General features: G+C 42.4%; 1 protein-coding gene across 2 annotated transcripts; it reads left to right on the plus strand.

Annotated features, from left to right (window-relative positions):
* Window positions 1-7,841: 7,841 nt before the first annotated feature.
* Window positions 7,842-13,944, plus strand: LOC110537381 (E3 ubiquitin-protein ligase RNF167). Of its 2 annotated transcripts, none has more exons than XM_021623384.2 (10): window positions 7,842-7,940; window positions 9,068-9,227; window positions 9,376-9,456; window positions 9,547-9,690; window positions 9,839-9,926; window positions 10,148-10,238; window positions 10,672-10,777; window positions 11,748-11,841; window positions 12,080-12,160; window positions 12,266-13,944. In XM_021623384.2, the coding sequence occupies exons 2-10, from the start codon at window positions 9,129-9,131 to the stop codon at window positions 12,691-12,693; spliced, it is 1,212 nt and encodes a 403-aa protein (XP_021479059.2). In that variant the 5' UTR covers window positions 7,842-7,940; window positions 9,068-9,128; the 3' UTR covers window positions 12,694-13,944. The 2 variants fall into 2 exon arrangements, with proteins under 2 accessions (XP_021479059.2, XP_021479060.2); XM_021623385.2 differs by having other exon boundaries at window positions 7,918-8,117.
* Window positions 13,945-19,288: the final 5,344 nt, after the last annotated feature.

A 19,288-nucleotide genomic window follows, 5' to 3' on the forward strand; every position in this document is an offset into this window, starting at 1 on the left:
TTAATAATAATTAAGGAGCATCAATAAAATAACAGTAGGTAAGCTATGTACAGGGAGTACTGGGTCAGAGTCAATGAGCGGGGGCACAGGTTAGTCAAGGTAATTGAGGTAATATGTACATGTAGGTAGAGGTAAAGTGATTATGAATGGGCAATAAACACAGTACACATGCACCAAATGCAGAAAAATAAATTTGCAACACACACACAGTAAAACTGGGCCTGAGCGTCCAGCTTACTCCCTGGACCTCCAGGTCTCCACACTTACTTTCCCTTAGAGCCCTGCATGGGCATTCATTTGAATCCCTACCCATGCCCGCAACATTCTGGCCCTACCCTACCCAGGCCCAGATTGCGTCTGCCAAATTTAAAGGTAATGAACAGTCAAAATCATGTTTTTCATGAAATTGAATGATATTTTTTTATTTAACCTTTATTTAACTAGGCGAGTCAGTTAAGAACCAATCATTTTTTACAATGACAGCCTACCCCGGCCAAACCCTCCCCTAACCCAGACGGCGCTGCGCCAATTGTGCACAGCCCTATGGGACTTCCGATCACAGCTGGCTGTGATACAGCCTGGGATCAAACCAGGGTCTGTAGTGATGCATGTAGCACTGCGATGCAGTGCCTTAGACCGCTGCGCCACTCGTGAGACATATTTGGATGACAGCAGATCAAAGTATGATGCCTATCAGTTAAAAGCGTTGGGTCAGTAACCGAAAGGTCGCTGGTTTGAATATACAGGGGGTACCGGTACCGAGTCAATGTGTGGGGGTACAGGTTAGTCAAGGTAATTTGTACATGTAGGTAAGGGTAGAGTGACTATGTATAAATAATAAACAGCGAGTAGCAGCATTGTAAAAACAAATGGGGGGAGGGTCAATGTAAATAGTCTGGGTGGCCATTTTATTAATTGTTCAGCAGTCTTATCGCCTGGGGGTAGAAGCTGTTAAGGAGTCTTTTGGTCCTAGACTTGGCACTCCGGTACCGCTTGCTGTGCGGTAGCAGAGAGAACAGTCTATATGACTTGGGTGACTGGAGTCTTTGACAATTTTTGGGGGTTTCCTCTGACACCGCCTAGTATGTAGATCCTGGATGGCAGGAAGCTTGGCCCCAGTGATGTACTGGGCCGTACGCACTACCCTCTGTAGTGCCTTATGGTCAGATGCTGAGCAGTTGCCATACCAGGCAGTGATGCAACCGGTCAGGATGCTCTCGATGGTGCAGCTGTAGAACATTTTGAGGATCTGGGGACCCATGCCAATTCTTTCAGTCTCCTGAGGGGGAAAGGGTGTTGTCGTGCCCTCTTCACGACTGTCTTGGTATGTTTGGACCATGATAGTTTGTTGGTGATGTGGGGACCAAGGTACTTGAAACTCTCGACCCGCTCCACTACAACCCAGTTGATGTTAATGGGGGCCTGTTCGGCCTGCCTTTTCCTGTAGTCCCTTGATCAGCTCTTTTGCCTGGAGGCGAACGACCCTCTTGTACCTTTTAGTTCAGAGTTTCCCAAACTCGGTCATCGGTACCACAAGCAGTGCATGTTTAGTTGTTTTGTCTTAACACTGCACAGCTAATTCCAATTATCAAAGCTTGATGATTAGTTGATTATTTGAATCAGCTGTGCAGCGCTAGGGCAAAAACTTTGGAGTCCCGGGGACCAAGTTTAGGAAACCTTGCTTTAGTTTAAGCTGCTGCAGAAAAACAGTTAGTTCTGCGTTATCTACAGAAATGCAGTAATGGGTACTGGGTGACTGTTGAGTGCCATAAATTGTCTGTCCAATATCTAGTTCCGTAATGCCTGTAAATCTAAGTTGATCCTAATGGGGGCTGCTTTCCCCATTGTAGATGTAACATGCACCTTATAATTGGGGAGAACGGGCTTGTGGTAATGACTGGAGCGGATTAGTGAAATGGTCTCCCCTCAGCAACCTCTTGTGATGCACGTCCCCAAACCTTGCTGGCCGTTTTCTGTTTTGGGAACTGGTAGCTAATAACCCAGTTGTGGAGTTAATTTCATCCATAAGCTTAAAGGGCTCCTGATTTGGCCTCTTTTCGTCAATGCTCATTAAGAAACGCTAGCGACCATGACTGAAGGCAAACGAAGGTTGTCTTGGGGGTGTGGTTTGATGTGAGTGTTTCTTGGGTGTGTCTTTGCCATTCAATCACAACCAGTGTTGCCATGTCCATGGTTTTACTGCAAATTGGGCTACTTTGAGAACTATGTTGTGGGTGAAAATGTATTGGTTATGGGTTTTGGGCTACTTCTAAATTGCTCCACGGCCACCATGGCATTTATTTTTTATTTTTATTTTTTTAAACATTTTTTACATATTAATTTCACTGTGACCTGCTGCTGACTATCAGGCAGTGAGGCAGGCTGTTGCTGAGTAAGTGAATGAGTAAGTGGTAGGGAGGGAGCTTAATATACAATCATTGGTAGGGAGGGGGAGGACCAGAGGGGTGTGTGTGTTGAGAGAGCTCTGCAGCAGGCACGTGATCTGAGATTCAACAACGAACAGCACTAGCTAGCTACACAACTGGGTAGGCAAGCAGGGCAGGGAGAAAAGGCCTAGAGGTCTCGATGTGGAGAGGAAAAATCGAATTATTGGGGGGGAGTAAGCTGGACATTTAGGCCCAGGGAAAGGGCATGTAGGCAGGCAGGCAGGGCCAAGAGTATAGGGCCTAGAAGCCTGGAGGTCTGTCATTCGTTACATACTTTAGTCTGAGACTGACATCATTGAAGTCGTTTCTGGAGACAAGAGGTACAAGGACTGTTGTACAAAACAAAGTCATCAGTGATTAGATCGCCTCTTACCAATCAGAGTATCAAAGCCTATGACAAATGTTCAAACTGCCGCTTTACTAATGTGTGTTCAGCCTCTGGCCCAATGGTTTCTGGACCAATCAGATGGCCCTGAATGTTTTCGCAAATGTCTGGGTAGCCAGGCAAGTGTGGAGGGCTGGCTTAGGCCTACTACAGCTTGGGCTGGATGACTGGATGATTGACTCTGTCCTTCTGGAGGGGCATAGCAGGGTTGGTAGGACGGCCCCAGAACACCCTTCCCCTCTCCCCCCATCTACCTGGGGCATGGAGCTGGCTGGATGGAGTGGATGTGACATGCTGGTATAAATGAGGTAAATTGATTTTAGTTTACCTGCATTAAAGTCCCTGGCCACTAGGAGCACCGCTTCTGGATGAGCATTTTTCTTGTTTGCTTATGGCCTTATACAGCTTTTTGAGTGCGGTCTTAGTGTCAGCATCGGTTTGTGGTGGTATATAGATGGCTACGAATAATATAGAGGAAAACTCTCTTGGTAGAGAGTGTGGGCTACAGCTTATCATGAGGCACTCTACCTCAGGCGAGCAATACCTAGAGACTTCTTTAATATTAGACATCGCGCACCAGCTGTTATTGACAAATAGAAACACAAACCCAGCCAGCTCTATATTATCCATGTCGTCGTTCAGCCACAACTTGGTGAAACATAAAATATTACAGTTTTAATGTCCCGTTGGTAGGATAGTCTCGACCGTAGATCATTCAGTTTGTTTTCCAGTGATTGCATGTTGGTCAATAGAACGGATGGTATCAGTGGTTTAATCACTCGCCTACGAATTCTCACAAGGCACCCCGACCTTCTCCCCCTGTATCCCCGTCCTTTCTTCACACGAATGACGGGGATTTGGGCCTGGTCTCAGGGAAGCAGTATATCCTTTGCGTCGGACTCATTAAAGAAAATATCTTGGTCCAGTTCGGGGTGAGTAATCGCTGTTCTGATGTCCAGAAGCTCTTTTCGGTCATAAGAGACGGTAGCAGTAACTTTATGTACAAAATAAGTTACAAACAATGCAAAAAAACAAACAAAACAGCACAGTTGGTTAGGAGCCCATAGTGCTGAGCTAGTATTGTAACTTTAGCTAATGTTTCATCCCCTCTCGACTGAGGTGAATGAATACACTAGTGAGTAGATACCACAGCCAGGTCAGCTCTAGCCTCTAGTTATCTGTCAGATAGCGATATGAGGTGGCTATTATTACTATGTAACTGCAGCTGTTTGTATGAACATGTTTTGTAGCTTTTGTTTTGTCACATTACAGAAGTAAATAAACTTGGCAAGCTTTCACCGTTGATGAACCGTTACAGAGAGAGCTGGCCAAAAGTTGGCTTAGCTATTATTTTTTGCCTCAATCAAACTAGACCTGAAATTATGAAACCATCTGCCAAACGATTGAAGATTGACATTTTGATGTTTTTTCAGTGCAAAGTGAGTTATATTAGCCAGTATGTCAATGTAACGTTATTGATCTGTCAGTTTCCTTAGCTAAGTCCCTACTTTTCACGCTGACACAATAATAAACAGCTCTAAAGTGTTACAGGCTTCAGTGTCATGGTGCACAGTAGAGGTCTGCGTGGACCGATTTCTTCATCCCTCCTCTGTCCAAGCTGGCTTTCTGTCCGACTCCCATCTGCTACTGCAAGGACTGGTCCCAAACCCAACCGCAGTCCCACAATGTTAAGTTAGGCGTATGTGACGTAGCTCACTTGCCAGCCATGGTCCCAGAAATGTTGCTCCCTATAGGCCATATCAAATGCACAAAATAACTTAATTAAGAAATAGGTTAAATGACCAGAGATTCTCACATGGCCCTTATATTGTATTACTAGGCTATATCAGTCAATATGCTAGATGTAGATTGAAGAGAGCAGAGTTGGAGAGATATGGGTGATCAATATTTAGGCCAATTTCTAGGCAACGTAGTGGGAGGACCCCTAGACCCCCTGCAAGTTATGTCCCCCTCTGCAGATAGCACTGCTGGGTGATTTAAAAAGTAATAGTCAATCGATCAATAATATAATAATACTCTTAGCAAAAAAAAATATATTTAATTTACAATATGTAGAATGTATGAGAATAGAAAGGTTCAGAAATGTTGTGTAACATCACAGAACAGTTTAAAAAATATATGGCACACAGAAATCAAAACTGGATGTTGTTCAGAGATAGATGGGAATGGTTAAGTGGAGCTTAAGGATGGGACTAAAAACAAACAAAAGATAACTATTGTAAAATATACTGTGTGAAGAGGCGACTCCGGGATGCTGAGTGTCTGTTCCTCAAACTAGACACTCTAATGTACTTGTCCTCTTGCTCAGTTGTGCACTGGGGTCAATGCTCTGCCTGACCAGAAAGCAAAGACCACCATCAACGCCATCACAGGGGGTATGTACAGCAGGTTTGGCGCTGCAGAGTCCATTCACAGCGACCAAGGCAGAAACTTTGAGTCCTTTGTGTTTGCAACCATATGTGAACGGCTGGGTGTGCACAAGACCGTTTCCCCAACAGAGTGATGGCCTCATGGAGCATTTCAACAAAACGCTGGCCATCATCTCTGCCAGATACCAGCGTGACTGGGACAAGCACCTGCCCATGGTCCTCGTGGCATGCTGCACCGCTGTCCAAGACTCCACCTCCTGCATGCCTGCCTTACTCATGCTGGGGAGAGAGATCCGCACTCCTGCAGAGATGGCATTTGGGCCGACCCCCTGATAGCCCTTCTGTTCCACTGGTGCCAGAATAAGCCAGGAGACTCCAGGACTGTCTTGAGACAGCCCACACCTTCGTTAGGGAGAATCTGGGGAATTCAGATGTGAGGCAGAAAATAAACTACGTTGTGTACACCTGGGGAGGCACTTTGAGGCTGAGACATGGTCTGGGTCTACAGCCCCCTGAGGAAGAAAGGCTGTTGCCCCAAGTTCGACAGGCACTGGGTGGGGTCCTGCAGCATCCTTGAGAGGATGGGGGAGGTGGTGTACCAGGTCCAGCTGCCTCCCAGGGGGAGAAAGGTGGCACTGCACCGGGACAGGTTATCCCCATACAGAGGCGCCTCTTCGCCCACGGACACCCGAGGGACCTTAACCCCCTGTGTCACTGATAGGTCCCCTGTGGCCGCATCCTTTTCCCCCTGTCCCTGCCCTCATCCCCTGTGCACAAGCGGGACAGCCCCATGCCACAGACTGCACTCCCTTTGCCACGAGTGGACACTCTGTCCCCATCACGCCTGTGCAGACAAAGTAGACCTCCAAATCTTTGTTTGTTCTCCCTGCTGGTCAGTTATGTGTAACTGTTTATGAGTTTCTGGTCATGTTTATTTGTTTCACAGGGTCTAGCATTTAGTTAATTTTATTTTTTATTTATTTCCCCTTTATTTAACCAGGTAGGCCAGTTGAGAACAAGTTCTCATTTAGAACTGCGACCTGGCCAAGATAAAGCAAAGCAGTGTGACACAAACAACAGAGTTACACATGGGATAAACAAACGTACAGTCAATAACACAATAGAAAAATCTATATACAGTGTGTGCAAATGAAGTAAGATTAGGAAGAGCAGTTGGAGGCCACGGAAGGAGAGTTGTATGGCATTGAAGCTCGTCTGGAGGTTAGTTAACACAGCGTCCAAAGAAGGGCCAGAAGTATGCAGAATGGTGTCGTCTGCGTAGGTGGATCAGATAATCACCAGCAGCAAGAGCGACATCATTGATGTATACAGAGAAAAGAGTCGGCCCGAGAATTGAACCCTGTGGCCCCATAGAGACTGCCAGAGTTTCGGACAACAGGCCCTCCGATTTGACACACTGAACTCTATCTGAGAAGTAGTTGGTGAACCAGGCTAGGCAGTCATTTGAGAAACCAAGGCTGTTGAGTCTGCTGATAAGAATGTGGTGATTGACAGAGTCGAAAGACTTGGCCAGGTCGATGAAGACGGCTGCACAGTATCGTATTTTATCGATGGCGGTTATGATATCTTTTATGACCTTGAGCATGGCTGAGGTGCACCCATTGACCAGCTCTGAAACCAGATTGCATAGCGGAGAAGGTACGGTGGGATTCGAAATGGTTGGTGATCTGTTTGTTAACTTGGCTTTCGAAGACTTTAGGTCTAGAGTGTCTCCCCCTTTGAAGAAGGGGATGACCGCGGCAGCTATCCAATCTTTAGGGATCTCAGACGATACGAAAGAGAGGTTGAACAGGCTAAAAATAGAGGTTGCAACAATTGCGGCGGATAATTTAAGAAAGAGAGGGTCCAGATTTGCCTAGCCCAGCTGATTTGTAGGGGTCCAGATTTTGCAGCTCTTTCAGAACATCAGCTATCTGGATTTGGGTGAAGGAGAAGCAGGGGAGGCTTGGTCAAGTTGCTGTGGGGGGTGCAGAGCTGTTGCCCGGGGTAGGGGTGGCTAGGTGGCAAGCATGGCCAGCCGTAGAAAAATACTTATTGAAATTCTCAAATATCGTAGATTTATTGGTGGTGACAGTGTTTCATAGCATCAGTGCAGTGGTCAGCTGGGAGGAGGTGCTCTTATTCTCCATGGACTTTACAGTGTCCCAGAACTTTTTTGAGTTTGTGCGACAGGATGCAAATTTCTGTTTGAAAAGCTAGCATTTGCTTTCCTAACTGCCTGTGCATATTGGTTCCTAACTTCCCTGCAAAGTTGCATGCCAGTCCCCCTGCTGTCTGTCAATCAATGGAATAGCTGGGATGTTTCAGTGCCAGGCGTCCTTGGGGTTGGTGGACAGCGATTTGAGAATTGTTGTGGACATTCGCTCATTTATGTTTTATTCTCAGTCATTACAATAAATGTGTATTTTAGTTTACGTGTATTTCTTTAAACATAGCCTACACAATACATTTCAACATACCAGTATCTGTGTAAACTTTAAAATACATGTTGGTATAAATAACATTTAAAATTCTGTGAAAAACAGTTGTACTGCAATTGAGTGCAATATTCCCAACATGTAGTATGTCTTTGCTGGGACTCTTATTTTGAAAACATAAAATCCGCGATCGCGCTACCGCCATAATATCCTGCTGCTAGGAGAACGGTAATAACTTTATCGCAGTGAAGAATTGGACCAAACAACAAGACACTGACTGGTACAAGGATCACACCATTTTCCCCAGATAGCTAGCTAGATAGATATGTTTACATTTCCTTAATTGAGACTGTTCTGATTATCAGTATTGAGGAGCTGCCTGACATAAAATTCTGTAACTTTCAGATCGCTAGTTACAATCTTAGAACATTAGCTAACGTTTGTTATCCGTGCCGTGGTAAATGAAATTCGTCTTTGTTGTTGTTAGCAGCACACCTAATGTTATCTAGCTAAGGTCAGATTGTTCAGCCAATAGCGAAGTAAACTAGCTAGCTAACAGAGTTATTAAGGAAAATAATAGTTTTGTCCACTGGACCGAATCTGTTATTTTTGTCCCCAAGCATTGATTCCAAAATGTGTTTTAGCTGTGTGTTAATTTAACGTTAGCTGGCTAGGTTGCTAGCTAGCTACGTATAAACTAGTTAGCTACTGTAGTTATCACTGACGAGTAATGTTAGCTAGCTACTGTACTGTATTTGTGTTTTGTATACAGGCACCAACACATCTAAACGTTGATCATAGAAACTATTAACGTTATACTGTGATTTTTTTTCTTCGTTTATTTGGACTGGTATTGGAATAATTTATTATAATGCTATTAATCGCTTACGAAAAAAGATTGCAGTCAGAGAGCAGTATAATTAAGCAATAAGGCCTAAGAGGGTGTGGTATATGGCTAATATACCACGGCTAAGAGTTGTTCTTACGCACGACGTAACGCGGAGTGCCTGGACACAGCCCCTAGTCTTGTTATATATGCCATATATCACAAGCCCCCGAGGTGCCTTATTGCTATTATAAACTGGTTACTAACGTGATTAGAGCAGTAAAAATGTATGTTTTGTCATACCCATGGTATACTGTCTGATATACTACGGCTGTCGCCAATCAGCATTCAGGGCTCGAACCATCCAGTTTATTACTGCAGTTAGAGTGCAGTATAACTGCTGCAAATACTGCGTCAAAAATATATATTTTTTTTACTGCAGTAATTTTGCAGTACACTGCAATTACTGCGTTCAAAATACCACAGTTGACTGCAGTTACTGCACATTTACTGCAGTTTCAAAACTAACATATTTTTTTGTAAGGGATTACTATAATCAAGGGATTATTTTCACTCCTCAGGCTGAGCTTCCCTGTTACCTTGCCGTACTCATCCCATTCTCCAAACAGACAGTGAGGCAGGATGCTGGGTCTGTGGTGCATGGATGCCCAACTGGGCCTTCTCACTCTGGTGCTGTGCTGCACACTGGCTCCCTTACCTGCGCACGCATATATCTATGCTGTGAGTCCTCATAATTGTAGAACTGTATGATCAAGTTTGTTGTGGATTTACAAGTGATGTTTGCCATTGGATTTGTCATAAACAAATGCAGTTTACAGTCCCTGTGTGCTGGCATTGATTTTAAAACTTGTGTCTCTCTGTCTGGTAGCATTACAGCAATATGACTAACATGTTGTTTGAGGACCTGTCTGCCTTGTTTGGATCATCACTACCCAAAGAGGGACTTATGGTGAGAGGAGGGGAGGGGATAACATTCCCTTTCATCCAATGGATAAATTGGCTCTAAAATTACCTAATTTTCTTTCTCTTTGTCGTTAAGGGTGTGTTAGTAGAGTCCCGTCCACTCAACGGCTGCACTCCGATAAAACCTCCACCACCACGGCCCACATCTAGTGATTCCAACACTACCACTACTAAGTACATAGTCCTCATCCGACGCTATGACTGCAATTTTGATATCAAGGTTAGTCTGTTGGGTTGCTTAGGACATATGGTGTTTTTCCATTTGAATTCAACCTATTTATTTATTGCAACATATTCAGTGTAAAACCACACTGCGTGTAGTGTTTACAATTATTATAGTGTGAATTATGATTTTGTATTTAATGCAGGTGCTGCATGCACAGCAAGCAGGATTCAGTGCAGCCATCGTTCACAACATGTACTCGGAGACTCTACTCAACATGAACTACAGCAATGGTGAGGATCCTGAAATCGTCTTCAACTTCCCTAAGCTGCCTTTTCCCATTTCTGACAGAATCAGTTCCGTTAGTTTACTTCCCCTTAACCAGGTTGACTGATTTGTGTTCTCACTTCTCAAAACCTCAAGTAGTCTTTAACCAGTATGATCCTCCAAGGAAGTAAATACTTTGGTAATGCTGAGTGACAGTGCTCCCCTTTTTGTTTGTTTGTGTGTGTAGAAACCATTGCAGAGGAGATTGAGATCCCCTCAGTATTCACCAGCTACTACGCCTCCCAAATTCTCAGGACCTTCATCATTCCTGAACAAGGGTGATTTCCATTGATGTTCAATTATTTTTGTCAAGCGCAACTTCCATGACAACCTGTTCATGAGTGACATCACAGAGGTTCTTTCTAGCGCTATTCACAATGTTAGATGGGGGTTCGACTTAACTATCTGCTGATGAGTTATGGTTGCTAATGTAACCATGCAACATGAGTGTGTATTGGCTCTTTGGTAATGGTCTTGCACCGTAATGAAGATGGGACCTTTATTGATTAGAGTTGCACTGAAATTTTGTCATATTCTTCACAACATCTTTGCACTCATCATGATGTCAGCCCCGCTGTGTGTCTGGTCCTATGTGCACGTCATCAGCATGTTGGTGATGGTATTGTCTGGCAGTGTTGTCCCTCTTAGTCATAGTCGCTTTTCTGAAAAATACCCCCATACAAAGCTGATGGTGCTGTATTTGGTATGCAGGGCCTATGTGATCCTCAAGCCGGAATTTGCCTTTCCACTCTCGTATTATCTCATCCCCTTCACCGGAGTGGTGGGCATGATCGTCCTTGTGATGGTTGTCTTCCTGGTAAGTGCCCTTGGGGAACAGCCTCATTTTGTAATGAATGTGGAATTTCACAATTGAATAGTTATTGATTTCATTGCTACTTCGTAAATCCCCCCCCCCCCCCCCCCCCCCCCGGATATTAAAAGCCCTATGACTGTCATCCTTAGGTCTTGGTGTGGTCACTGGCTATGTCTGAAATCTGTCTTGCCTACTACTTACTAAAACAGCATGCTGTGTACTAATATCGTACTACAAACTATTTAGAATGTATTGTTTAGTTAAATCAAATTCAGTGAGCAACACATATCAACATACTAGGCTCATCAATACTGGGAGTGCGTCATCTAGTGTGCAATTGCATTTATTCCCACCATTTGTTCATTCTGGTACAGGGCGTGACTCTAACTGATAATGTTATCAAACACACGTGGCTCTTGGAAAAAGGAAGCTTTTGTCAATAGGGTGCAGCGAATTCTACTAGATGAAAAACTAGGATGTTGAAAAGCCAAAATGTGTAATGACATCCTGGCTTTTAAAGCATACTCATTTTTTGAAATTTCACATACTATAAAACTTTATATTTTAGCATTCATTGCCTACTGTTTAGAACTTAAGTATGGGTTTCTGGACACAGCCTCTGTCTCTTCATTCCCTGTCTGGTCTTGGTTTAGAACTTAAGTATGGGTTTCTGGACACAGCCTCTGTCTCTTCATTCCCTGTCTGGTCTTGGTTTAGAACTTAAGTATGGGTTTCTGGACACAGCCTCTGTCTCTTCATTCCCTGTCTGGTCTTGGTTTAGAACTTAAGTATGGGTATCTGGACACAGCTTCTGTCTCTTCATTCCCTGTCTTGTCTTGGTTTAGAACTTAAGTATGGGTATCTGGACACAGCTTCTGTCTCTTCATTCCCTGTCTTGTCTTGGTTTAGAACTTAAGTATGGGTATCTGGACACAGCTTCTGTCTCTTCATTCCCTGTCTGGTCTTGGTTTAGATTGTGCGCTGTGTGCAGTACAGGAAAAGGATGAGGAAAAATAGGCTGACCAAGGAACAACTAAAGAGGATCCCCATTCACAAGTTCACTAAAGGTAACTAGGGGGAGTGTCCCACCACACATTAAAATGAGAATCAGTCACCAGTATAACTGGTCAAACACATTCTGGAACAGCAGTACTCTATTTCTTCGCTAGAATGTTGAGAAACCCGAATAACAATAATACCAATCTGATTGTCTGCTCCTGTTATCATTCTGCTCCTGTTATCGTTACATTACAGTTAGCATTACAATGCATTTACACATACATGTGAATCTTATTCTTTTTCTAGGTGATGAATATGATGTTTGTGCTATTTGTCTGGATGAGTATGAAGAGGGAGACAAACTGCGAGTTTTGCCTTGCTCACACGGTAATTATAAATTCTAATGTTTGTCCCTGTATAACTCGCAATTGTTTTTCTCACAGTTCCAAGGTCATGGTTGCAGTAACTGTTTTATTTCTGTCATCTCTTCAGCGTACCACAGCAAGTGTGTGGACCCCTGGCTTACAGGGACTAAGAAAACTTGCCCTGTGTGCAAACAACGTGTAACCCGGCCCAATCCGGAGTACTCTGAGTCCGAGTCTGAGGATGAGAGGGCACGTGGTGGAGACGAAGAGAGGGGGGAGGGCGAAGCTGACACCGAGCGCACCCCTCTCCTCCGCCCCTCCAACCCAGGCTTCCCCTCTGGCCATCCAGGGGCCTATTCTGCCACTGTCACCACAGTAACCACCGCGCAGTGCCTAGCCTCTCCCACTCACTGCGACTCGCCCATCCTGGAGTATAAGGGCTACTACTCCCCTCAGGAGGTGTCAGACTCTGATACTGAGGAGGGAGTGGTAGACTCCCACCCATCAGACGATGACACTGCCCAGCTCATTGGTAGGGGCACAGTGGGGGTCTGAGAGCCTGGAGGTAGATGAGATGAAATTACTTTCTGCTAGCTGAAAAGGGTCAGTCTTGTCCCCCAGTGTGATTTTTATCACACGAAAAGATAAACTGGTTTATGGAGCTGTGGCTATGAAGTTGTCTCAGTCATAGACTTTCTAGAACACTATTGTCACTCAATGTTGCTAGCTCTAAGATGGTAATATAAAGCCAAGATTCTGCTAGATTTTAGCAGTCCTTTTTAAATCTGTCTTAAACATGAGCCACACATTAAGTACAGTGAATCAGTTAAACATTTTGCTTTAAGTCTTTACCCTCCTCCTGAACTTAATATTTTCACAAAATGATGTGACAGCCAGGTAGTCTCAATCTTAAAAGGTCATTTCTATATTTTTCAACTTCATATTCTTCTTCTCAAGCACCACCCCAACATCAACATGTGAAAATAGTGCGTTTCTATGTTCTGTAGTAAAACAAAATTGTTTCCAATGACATCATCAGTGTTTATTGTGTGATTTTAACCAATTATGAGTCGGCATTGCTTACTAATTGTCTACTAATTGGTTGATGATGTCATTGGAAACACTTATCTTTTTTACTACAAAACATAGAAACGTACCATTTTCACATACTGCAGGTTGATGTTGGGGTGGTGCCGGAGATTATAAATATAACGTTGAAACATTTGGACATTTCTCTTTAACTGTAGGTATTTGGTTGAAGAAATCCTGTCAATGCACTACTTGACAATTGACATACCCCAAATTCTTATTTTCAATTAACATACCAAGAGATAACCCACCTGAGATGACGGTAAAATCAATGTAGCATGATTTTCTTTGGTAAGTGATTGAATAGAGACTCAACTCATTCACCAGAAAGGAAACTGCAGTGCTGCTGTCTCACAAATAACATATCTTCCCCATGCTAGTAGTATACTGTAACCTGTATGCATTTCTGTAACTGGTTTCTTTCATGATATTGTCGGTAAGTGGGAGTTAAATTTACTCTATGGTGAGTTTCATTCACTGTTTTATGGAGTTTTTCTTCGTCTCTGATGGGTCTGTTGGACAGTTAATTTGCCCTGGACCAGTAATCCTGTGGCATGTCAAAGGAGAATATATATATTGTAAACCCCACTGTAATACGTTTTTATTGTCCAGCATCGTTTCTTTGAACTACTTTTACTCCTTTTAAAAGGTCCGAATTTGTCCAGTGTCATTTTATTTCAACCTCTTCTATAAAAGAAAATCTTAATGATGTAATATTTTTTTGGTTTTCTCTCTGTTTATTTTTGGTATAGCTGGTCCTGTGATATGGTGTCCTACAGTGCCAGTCAAAAGTTTGGACACCTACTCATTCAAGGGTTTTTCTTTATTTTTTACTATTTTCTACTATCTTCTACATTGTAGAACAATAGTGAAGACATAAACTATGAAATAACACATATGGAATCGTGTAGTAACCAAGTATTAAACAAATCAAAATATATTTGAGATTCTTCAAAGTAGCCACCCTTTGCCTTGATGATAGCTTTGCACACTCTTGGCATTCTCTCAACCAGCTTCACAAAGAATGCTTGTCCAACAGTCTTGAAGGAGTTCCCATATATGCTGAGCACTTGTTGGATACTTTTCCTTCACTCTCCTGTCCAACTCATCCCAAACGATCTCAATTGGGTTGAGGTCGGTTGATTGTGGAGGCCAGATCATCTGATGCAGCATTCCATCACTCTCCTTGGTCAAATAGCCCGTACACAGCCTTGAGGTGTGTTGGGTCAATGTCCTGTTGAAAAACTAATGATAGTCCCAGTAAGAGCAAAACAGATGGAATGGTGTATCGCTGCAGAAGGCTGAGGTAGCCATGCTGGTTAAGTGTGCCTTGAATTCTAAAGAAATCACTGACAATGTCACCAGCAAAGCACCATCACACCACCACCTCCATGCTTCACGGTGGGAACCACACATCTGTTCACCTACTCTGCGTCTCACAAAGACACGGCGGTTAGAATCCAAAATCTCAAATTTTGACTCATCCGACCAAAGGACAGATTTCCACCGAACTAATGTCCATTACTCGTGTTTCTTGGCCCAAGCAAGTCTCTTATTTCTATTGGTGTCCATTAGTGGTTTCTTTGCAGCAATTTTACCATGAAGGCCTGATTCATGCCTTCTCCTCTGAACAGTTGATGTTGAGATGTGTCTGTTGCTTGAACTCTGAAGCATTTATTGGGGCTGCAATTTCTGAAGCTGGTAATTAATTAACTAATTCTCTGCAGCAGAGGTAACTCTGGGTCTTGCATTCCTGTGGCGGTCCTCATGAGAGCCAGTTTCATCATAACGCTTGATGGTTTTTGCAACTCCACTTGAAGAAACTTGAAATGTTCTTGAAATGTTCCGTATTGACTGACATTCATGTCTTAAATTAATTATGGACTGTCATTTCTCTTTGCTTATTTGAGCTGTTCTTGCCAAAATATGGACTTGGTCTTTTACCAAATAGGGCTATCTTCTGTATACCCAGTATTACCTTGTCACAACAGAACTGATTGGCTCAAACGCATTAGGAAGGAAAGAAATTCCACAAATCAACTTTTAAGAAGGCACACCTGTTAATTAAAATGCATTCTAGGTGACTACCTCATGAAGCTGGTTGAGAGAAAGCCAAGAGTGTTCAAAGCTGTCATCAAGGTAAATATAAAATATATTTTGATTTGTTTAACACTTTTTTGGTTACTACATGATTCCATATGTGTTATTTCATAGTTTTGATGTCTTCACCACTATTCTACAATGTAGAAAGTTGTAAAAATGAAGAAAAACCCTTCAATGAGTAGGTGTTCTAAAACTTTGGACCGGTAGTGTGTGTGTGTGTGTGTTTGTGTGTGTATGTATATATATATATATATATATATATATATATATATATATATATATATATATATATATGTGTGTATGTAGTTACACATATAATATGTATGTAGTTCCACTTATAATATGTATATATAATATGGTCTCTTTAAAAGAGATTCCATCTGCTTTCTGAAGAAGTTGAACAAACTCAGGAATAGGAACACGTTCACTCCTTATAGAATTGACATATCAGAATTCTTGGTTAAACTCTCCTTACATCATCCTTTGTCTACCTGTAGAAGTACATATTATTGTTAGGAGGATAGTGTGTATTTTAAGGGACTATTACCATGCATTGTATATAACATTATAGGATCATATGCACATGCATCAAACTACACTCCATGAAAAGAGCAGGAGAAGAGGGATACCAGTACTTAAAGTATTTTAAATATTTATGGGTTGTCTCCATCACAGCTATGAATCTATTGCTTTCTGTATGCCTTTTATTGATTGTCTCTATACATTGCCTTCCTAGGAATACCAGAATACACAACTATTTGTTGACAAATTATATTGTGAACTGTCCTCCCATATGACATGATGTATATATTTGAAATCACTTGTGTTGGATGAAGGTATTTTGTCAAAATGTACTTTTAAGCGCATAATCAAAACAATATTCACAGTAGTAATCATGGCTAAAAGCTTCTGTGGTGCTCATGCCAAGTATAGGGACCAAGTTTGAAGTTATATTTAACTATGTATGTCTTCTTCATTCATTTATTTTGTCATTGTTGGTTAATCTTTGATTTCTGCTTTTCCATAACCACCTTCCTCACTTTGCTGAACATTTCTGGAGTCTTGTGACATTTGAAGTTGGTGCCATAAAACTAAATTTACACACACAATCTGTTTTAGGTCTTGAGTTTTTATCAGCAAAGAATCAACTGCCTATTGACATCACAGTTAGAAAACCATAGATACCCCTCCCCCTCCAGCAAACTACCATGAGTAACAGGAAGGGTGTATTGACTGTCTGAGTTGGAAAGTGAAGAGTAACGGTCATATGATACACACTGGTCTTTGAAATCAGAATAATCGTTGAAAAGCAATTTCTTGAAAGATAAGTGTTCTGTTCATTACCAACTAACTGCAGATCTAGTGACTCATCCTGTACCATAAGCATGAATTGGCATCTATTACCCAGCCGTTTACCAGCCCTGCAGTTCCATTTCAGCCATGAATGGTTATGGTCAATGGATGAAACAGTCACAATGCCTGAGTCGTTCCTATACTGTGTCAAAAACCCATTAATTAATTTATAAGCGTATGCCTCAGAGTACTAATTAACATCAGTGGTGGAAAAAGTACTCAATTGTCATACTTGAGTCAAAGTTAAGATACCTTAAGAGAAAATGACTCAAGTGAAAGTCACCCAGTAAAATGCTGCTTGAGTTAGTCTAAAAGTATTTGGTTTTAAATATACTTAAGTATCAAAGGTAAATGGAATTGCTAAAAATGTACTAAAGTATCCAGAGTAAAAGTATAAACCATTTCAAATTCCTTATATTACACAAACCAGACGGAACAATTGTATTTTTTTATTGACGGATAGCCAGGGGCACACTCCAACAAATGAAGCATGTGTTTAGTGAGTCCGCCAGATCAGAGGCAGTAGGGATGACCAGGGATGTTCTCTTGATAAGTGTGTGAATTGGACCATTTTCCTGTCAAAATGTAATGAGTACATTTGGGTGTCAGGAAAAAATGAACGGAGTAAATAATGTACTATTTTCTTTAGGAATGCAGTGAAGTAAAAGTTGGCAAAAATGTAAAACAGTGAAGTACAGTACAGATACCACAAAAAAACGACTTAAGTAGTACTTTAAACCACTGATTAACATGGAGCATAGCTCAACAAGTCTGGCTACAATATTCTCAGACTGTTTTTCTTTCAATAAGGCTCCCCCACACACTTTATTTTTTTTACTTTGCATTTATAAAATACATTCAGTTAGTAAAAAAGGCGTAACACATCAGTTGTGTACTTGCCCTTTTTGAAAACGTTTGACGTCACTCTGAAAGCATACACAGTGCATTCGGAAAGTATTCAGACCCCTTGACTTTTTCCACATTTTGTTACAGCCTTATTCTAAAATGGATTCAATTGTTTTTTTTCTTCATCAATCTACACACAATACCCTATAATGACAAGTCAAAAACAGGTTTTTAGAAATGTTTGCAAATGTACTTTGCTCCGTTCATCTTTCCCTCGATCCTGACTAGTCTCCCAGTCCCTGAAAAACGTCCACAAAGCATGATGCTGCCACCACCATGCTTCACCGTAGAGATTGTGCCAGGTTCCCTCCCGACGTGATGCTTGGCATTCAGGCTAAAGAGTTCAATCTTGGTTTCATTAGACCAGAGAATCTTGTTTCTCATCTTTAGGTGCCTTTTGGCAAACTCCAAGCGGGCTGTCATGTGGCTTTTACTGAGGAGTGGCTTCCGTCTGGCCACTCTACCATAATGGTGGAGTGCTGCAGAGATGGTTGTCCTTCTGGAAGGTTCTCCCCTCTCCACAGAGGAACTCTGGTGCTCTGTCAGAGTGACCATTGGGTTATTGGTCACCTCCCTGACCAAGGCCCTTCTCCTCCGATTGCGCAGTTTGGCTGGGCAGTCAGCTCTAGCAAGATTCTTGGTGGTTCCAAACTTCTTCCATTTAAGAATGATGGAGGCCCCTGTGTTTTTGGGGACCTTCAATGCTGCAGACATTTTTTGGTTACCCTTCCCCAGATCTGTGCTTCGACACAATCCTGTCTCGGAGCTCTATGGACAATTCCTTCAACCTCATGACTTGGTTTTGCTTTGACATGCACTGTCAACTGTGGGACCTTATATAGTCAGCTGTGTGCCTTTCCAAATCATGTCCAATCAATTGAATTTACCACAGGTGGACTCCAATCCACCTGTGGATGGGCTAGTGGTAGTTGCGGAATGAGTATCAAACATGATTTCTACGTGTTTGATTCCATTCCATTTGCGCCGTTCCAGCCATTATTATGAGCCGTCTTCCCTTCCACAGCCTCCACTGATGTGAGTAGTAGATCTGTGCCAGCATAGAGGGATAGGCCAACGAGTGATATATGCTTCAGTAAGGTTGGCTTCTTGGCATTCATAGCAATGGTTATCAACTGTACCACAGACATGGAATGTAAATCACAGAATGTAGAGAAGTTTTTGGGCATACAGGATTTGACTTCAGAAGAGTTACAGGGTGTGTTGAGTGGGGGTCCTCCCAGACCTTTGGATGATGCCAGAGCAGATATGGTCAAAGTAGTGGAATTTGGTAGTGGGTGTTTAGTGTATGGTTAGTTGGAAGGGTTTTATTTTTTGTATTATTATTATTGTTATTATTGCTTTTACATTTTTTCCTTTTTCCTTTCTCATTTAGTATCACAAATTATAATGGATTTACATTATAGTCCAGTTGGGGGCGGTAATGTAACATATTGGATGCCATCCGTTGTTAAACTCAAAAGAAGAAACAGCTGCTTCACAAGGAGATGTGAAGCAGCTCATGTGGGAGTGGAGGGGAACGAGGCAGTTGATGTACTGGCTAAACAAGCACTAAGTAGTGGGGATGTTGATGTGGTAGTTTCAATGAGCAAGGCAGAAGCAAAAAGCATGATATGGACAGTGATGGTGGAGAACTGGCAGGAGCAGTGGAATAGAGATACTAAGGGTTAGGCATTTATTT

Source organism: Oncorhynchus mykiss, chromosome 12 (genome assembly GCF_013265735.2).
Source record: "Oncorhynchus mykiss isolate Arlee chromosome 12, USDA_OmykA_1.1, whole genome shotgun sequence".
NCBI lineage: Eukaryota > Metazoa > Chordata > Actinopteri > Salmoniformes > Salmonidae > Oncorhynchus > Oncorhynchus mykiss.

Bases quoted from the DNA above. Each gene is read 5' to 3' on its own strand.
- LOC110537381 (XM_021623384.2), top strand. From the start codon at position 9,129: ATGCTGGGTCTGTGGTGCATGGATGCCCAACTGGGCCTTCTCACTCTG. The intron at 9,457-9,546 runs GTGAGAGGAGGG...TTTGTCGTTAAG, and splicing joins TACCCAAAGAGGGACTTATG to GGTGTGTTAGTAGAGTCCCG. The intron at 9,927-10,147 runs GTGAGGATCCTG...TTGTGTGTGTAG, and splicing joins CAACATGAACTACAGCAATG to AAACCATTGCAGAGGAGATT.